This window comes from Hippoglossus hippoglossus, chromosome 6 (assembly GCF_009819705.1).
Source record: "Hippoglossus hippoglossus isolate fHipHip1 chromosome 6, fHipHip1.pri, whole genome shotgun sequence".
NCBI lineage: Eukaryota > Metazoa > Chordata > Actinopteri > Pleuronectiformes > Pleuronectidae > Hippoglossus > Hippoglossus hippoglossus.
The window spans coordinates 17988063-17994062 of NC_047156.1; the positions used below are offsets into that span (position 1 = coordinate 17988063).

At 41.1% G+C, this 6000-nt stretch overlaps 1 protein-coding gene across 18 annotated transcripts in view; it reads left to right on the top strand.

Moving 5' to 3' along the window:
- The window catches only part of LOC117763604 (neuronal cell adhesion molecule-like), an 82007-nt gene extending 78257 nt beyond the window's left edge, over positions 1–3750 (top strand). For all 18 annotated transcript variants that reach the window (XM_034588844.1, XM_034588851.1, XM_034588848.1 and 15 more), the window contains one exon: positions 1624–3750. In XM_034588844.1, coding sequence (XP_034444735.1) covers positions 1624–1870 — 247 coding nt within the window. In that variant the 3' untranslated portion in view covers positions 1871–3750. The remainder of the gene's footprint in view (positions 1–1623) is intronic.
- Positions 3751–6000: the final 2250 nt, after the last annotated feature.

Consider the following 6000-nt stretch of genomic DNA (forward strand, 5'->3'; position numbering starts at 1 on the left):
CTAGGAAACCTCTCCCATGGACGGCTCAGTCATTTCTATCCATGCTGTTTCTTTAGGCTCAGCTGGATTCTTACAGTATGTCAATAAAGGCATAACCTAACTCAACTCAGCTGTTCTTGTTTGACTGCAGGGGAGCAGACTGTGAGCTCAGGCTGTACATGTACTCGGCCCATGTGCCTGTCAAAGTGCCACACTCACATAAAACCCCTTTTTAAGCATAGTGCGATCATGTCTCGAGGCGACTGTTGTGTTGCATCGCGTTGTGTTGTGTGGGATCTCAGCCGGATCTCCTCGTCCCAATCCAGGGGGTGTGGGTCTCAGGAAAGGTAAGGGTGATGAGGGTGTGTTGGGGGGGTGGGCGTGTGGGTGGGCGGAGGGTCATCATTCTGTCAGTCTAGCATGTGAGGGTGGGGGGGGGGGGGGGGGGGGGGGGTCAGTGGATAGTGGAGTCACTGTGGAGAAAAACTGCTCGCTGTTTGTACATCCCAGGTTTTCACAGCCGCCATCGAGTTTAATATTTGGTCCTGAAGCCGTCATGTGCAGAACATAGATGAATCTTTCACATCATTCGTCTGCAGCGTCACTGAGCTGTCAGTGCTTTCTTTTGCTTACTGATTATTACCTGTTATATTTAGATTTATCAACATTTCAGCATTATGACGGCTTCATGATCTGAACTCATCGATGTTCAAGTCATAGATGTGGAATGTTTCAACTCTCTGATATCCAAAGAAACGTTTCTTTGGAGATTTTTTCATGCATTTTGCCAATTTTGTGATATTTCTCATGCTTGCTTCAGGGGGATGTTTGGCTGAATCCTTGCTTTCCAAGTGTTACTCATTTCATTTGCCTTTTTCATCACAACCTCTGTGTTGGGGCGAGGGTGTTGCTTTTGTCTAACAACATATGTACCACTTCATTTTTTTGGTTTCAGGGGGAATTGAACAACGTATGATTGCTTGAGCTTTATTCCCCTTTTGCCTGATGGAAACCAACTAATCATTCATCCACAGTTTTTTAGACGTGGAGCCGACCAAATTCAAATTGGACAGGAATGTTCATTGCTGCTGAGTTTAAAAGTTTTTTTAAAAAGTAAAGAAATAAATCATCATATTTTCAAAATGAAAAAAACAAACTGGAATGGCACTCAGTAGAGTTCATACCTCCGCCAAGGCCCAACATTTCCCTTAAGACTCCACCGTTAAATTCACTAAATCCTGAAATGTCAGTCCCCTTAACATCCCAGATTTTTAAAATTATTTTCTGAGAAATGAACGAAAGAAAACACTTTATCTAGCATTGTTAAAGAAAGGGAAAAGAATATATCCTAGATCTGCCCCTTGATAATGATCCGTATGCACACCTAAATATAAGGAGTTCTTCCTTAGATCATGCTCCACCCCTCCACCAGATTTAAAGTTTTTGCGTAATCCTGCCGAAAATAACACAGACAAAGACCTGACCTCCTTGGCGGAAGTGATGACCTACTGATCATACAGTAGTTATGTTGTGGTAAAAGTAACCATTGGCCGTCTCGTGCTCCATCTAAAAAAGTGACCACTAATCTCCTTGTTGCATCACATCATCTCACCTGTAACACCTGCATGTTATTTTCTCCTCCAGTGACAATGAGGACCATAAGCCGTTAAAAGGGAGCCGCACGCCGTCTAACGGGACAGTTAAGCGGGACGACAGTGACGACAGTTTAGTTGACTACGGGGAAGGAGGAGACGGACAGTTCAACGAGGACGGCTCGTTTATCGGCCAGTATAGCGGGAAGAGCGGCAGCAGGGACACGGCCGAGGGCCACGAGAGCTCGGAGGCCCCGTCCCCCATTAACACCATGAACTCCTTGAACTCATTTGTGTAGCCGGTCGGTCCTCGCACACCAGTATGAGGCGCTCAGTCCCAGTGTCTCTCTTTAGAGGGCTGCCCCCAACACCGCATGGCTTTATGATCACACGTCCACACACGAATCAGTAAATACACACAGCTCATCAGAGACTTTTATCTTTTCACTTGGAAATCTTTATAGAGAGGCTTGGAAACCCTTAGCTCATTATATATGAAGTAGCTCAACCAGTCATATGATTTTAACAGTGCATGAAATAGGCCTACTTGATATTATGATATAAATCCATATTTAAATTAACACTTTGATATTAACAAGCGTTGCATTTTGTTTTTGTTTTTTTTGTGGTGTACCTGGAATCTCTTACGGACTATGCAGTGATCGTCTGAACTATATTTGTTTCTGTTTTTTGTTCTTATATTATCGACTATGTTCAAATAGTAATCAGTGTCCACAGTAAATGACTATTACTCCATGTATTTTGTTTTCCAACACAGCAGCTTGTACAGGAATCTGTATTTAATAATGTAATTAGCTTGTTTGATTCCATCACGCATTTGTACAGTGCACACGGTAGCTCATGTACAGTGTATATATACTGTATAATATAAAGTGAACTAATATTGGGGGGCAGCGCACACAGCATGCTTGAGTCTGCTGCATCGACACGATTCCATCTGTCCCCGCTCTGTGGAAACATCCACCTGCACCTGTGAAGGAGGGGAACTGAAACGCTGCATGGCATGGCACATGACCTTTGACCCGCATGTGACCTTCTCAGTATTGACCTTGAGATCTGGAGGCCCGGTGGGGGAGTTTGCCTCTTGCCCCTGCAATGCTCCTTCGGCAGGTAGTGCCTTTTCTTCAAAAACAATAGTTCTGAGTCTGAAGTATCTTTCCAGAGATCAGTGATTGGAACAGAGACTGTAGTGGGACTGCTGAGGTCACATCCAAGATAGGAGGAGATAAGTGTAAGAAGAGGACCCTGCGGAGGGAGGAATAATTCATACACTTCATTTCCTTTTTTCTTTTGAAAGACTCCTCGCAACACCTTGAGACACAGGACAGGATTTGATTCCTCCAAGAAGCTAAAACATTGAAACCACTTTCATATATTAAGTTTGCAGCCGTTATGTACAGGACCTGATTGTATCTGCAGTGTATGAATGTATAGGTGTGTGTGTGTGTGTGTGTGTGTATGTATATGCAGAGACATTATTCATTTCACATTAGGCAAAAACTGTTGACGTGTTCTAACAACACTTGAGGGCCTTTGGATGGGATCAAGATTTATTTTCTCTTAACTTGCATCAAGTTTTTTTTTTTTTTTTAAGACATGTAGAGTATTTGTTGAATTTGTAAATACCTGAATTGATTGTACAGGGACAAGCAGCTTATGAGGCGGCCTATGAAGGCAATATTGTGCATGGTCTGGTTTAACTTCGATAGGACTGTATTAAATATAGACTACTCCCTAGAGAATATCTATATTCATTTTGTTTTTCTTGCTGTGCACAGTGAACATTGTACTGTAACTAACTGGACGGAGAAATGCATACACTTTTGAATTCTGATTGTTTTTCTGGTTTGCTTGTCAGCGAGTTCTGTAACTTTGACATTGTACAACAACCTTAAGGGTGAAGCGACAATATTAACTGATGCACACAATGATATGTCTCTGATTTGTATTGGTTCTATACGCAGTACCCGTATATAGATGCTGCCAAAATGATGCTCTTTTCTGACAGTATTGCAAATGGTTTTGTATTTAAGAAACAGATTTCTACTAACAGATACTTTCTTTGTCTTCTATTTAAGTTTATCCTTTTAGTGCAAGTATGGAATTCAAGCTACTGGAAATATAATGAATGAATAAATAATTATCTGATTTTGTTCTAGTTTTCAGACTCTTCTCTCGTTGGCCACTTTCAGACTTAGTCCTAATGGACTAAGATTCACTGACTTATTAAAACCCTTTGATTTGTAGGGCTACATAATGTAACCACAAATTATTTATTATTTACCTCAACATGTGTAATTTCAGTACTGGCCAATTCTTTGACTGTGAAAATACAAGCAACTTTTATCTTTATTGCAAAAATAGATGCTGAGTATATGTTTGGTATGTCTATGTGTTGATTGGCATGTGTGCATGTAACATGGTGTCAACCAGTGCATCTGAAACCACATCTAGACTACAAGGACACTCAGCAGAGCACATAGCTCCACCAAGGCCCAACAGTCCCCTTACATTCAATCAAGCTGCAACAGATTGCACAAACAAAATGTAAGCTCCCCAAATATGCCAGTTTTTTTTTTCTTCATCCAGATCCATGAATTATTTTCAGGGACCTTGGTGAAAATGTTGAAAAAACGCCCCCTCACAAAATGTTAAAGTAAAGAGAAAAGAAAATCCTGGATCCTCCCCAGGATCTGGATGTGCACAAACATTTAATATATTCCTCCGTGACCCATACCTCATCCTTCCACCAGGTTTCATGATAATCCATCCAATCGATTTTTTGTAATATTGCTAACTAACAGACAACAAACACCAATAAAAACTGCCTTGACGTAGAAAATAAATGTACCAACCTTTTTCCATCTAAATATACTTGAGGTATTAAAAGTAAAATATTTAAAAACTGACCCTTATGCCTGATATATTATTATACACTGTAAGATGTTATGTGGTTGTTTTGTCCAGACGTTTCCTTCATGTTTGCATTTGTGTTTCTTTTTAAATCAGTTGTGTGTGAGACGTCTCAGCCTCAGTAAGGAGGTAGGTAAATGATTCATAGTATTGCTATTATTCTAGAGTATTGCATCGTTTTTCAAAACAATGGAGAGTTTTACTTCTTTAAGCCACAGACGGTTAATGAAATGAAACCATAAAGAATTTGAAGTGGAAATGTCTCTTTGCTGGGAGCTACTAAAAACTCACCTAAAACAACAGGACACTGCTGATGTGTAAAAGGCACAAAAAGGTTTGGAAACACAGGTTGGAAACTTTGAGGATGTGTAGTATTATATATACTTATTATAGTGTTTATGTAAAATCTTTAACATTTCTAAAGTAACACCTGTCAAATGAATACAGTAGTGTGATATTTTCCTCTGAATTGTGGTAGAGTATAAAAGCATATTAAGAAGAATAAATGCATACTCACAGTAGAAGTACAGTGAGTAGTAAAACCAGCCTGTTCGGTGAACAGAAGCTGCTGGGCTGTGTAAATATGGACGCCTTCACTCCCCTCAGACACTAGCAGCATGAAACACAACAGTTGGGCTCCATCTCATTTTTTTGTGCTCACTTGTGGCCCTTCCACTTCCATTACAGTCATATTGTCAGGGTAATGGTGAGAGAGCAGCCCGCCATCTGGTGCATTATCACACAGCAGTGGTGTCAGGAAGCGAGGAAGTCTGCTATCTGCTGTCTTGCAAATCCTCTCTCTGCTCCTGGCAGAGGACGCTGCCTTCTGTTCCTCCAGGTACACTAATTCCTTTTTGCAGGGTGAAATTGTTTGGGGGGGGGGACCGTTCACAGAAGTGTTTGCCGTTAATAACAGCAGTGATTAAAAGTGGATTGCCTCCCTGCATATTTATGAATCGGGGTTGATGTTTAATTTTCTTTTTCTGTAATGACGCCAGGAGAGTTTTTACCAGGGAGTGTTGAACTGCAGCTGTCTGGAATATTTCAGTCGAAACAAATGACTCTCACTCCATGTGAGCAGCAGGGATGTCAGACACCTGACGACCTTCAGCAACCGGATGATTCATCAATTTGTTTGTGATGGATTTTTCCCTTTTGACTTTACTGCCACCTACTGACAGAAGGCAATTGCACTGCTGACTGAAAAGGCAACAGGCTTTTAAAAACACTGAATCAGAAATTTTGATGCAAGGAGCATGACTCGACTTGTCAACAAAACATGCTAAGGATTATTCTACCATGAAAATGTGTCATTCTCAAATCACAACACGTGGCCTCACATCTGGGCCGTCTGCTGTAAGCCTCTGTTTAGCCCTCTGTTGACATCTCCTGTCCTCAATTACAAAGGCTGCCCATAAGAGGCTTAGCTATTTGTTTTCATGGCAACAGAATCACATTATTTGTCCGTCGATTGGTGATCATTTGCACCAAACGA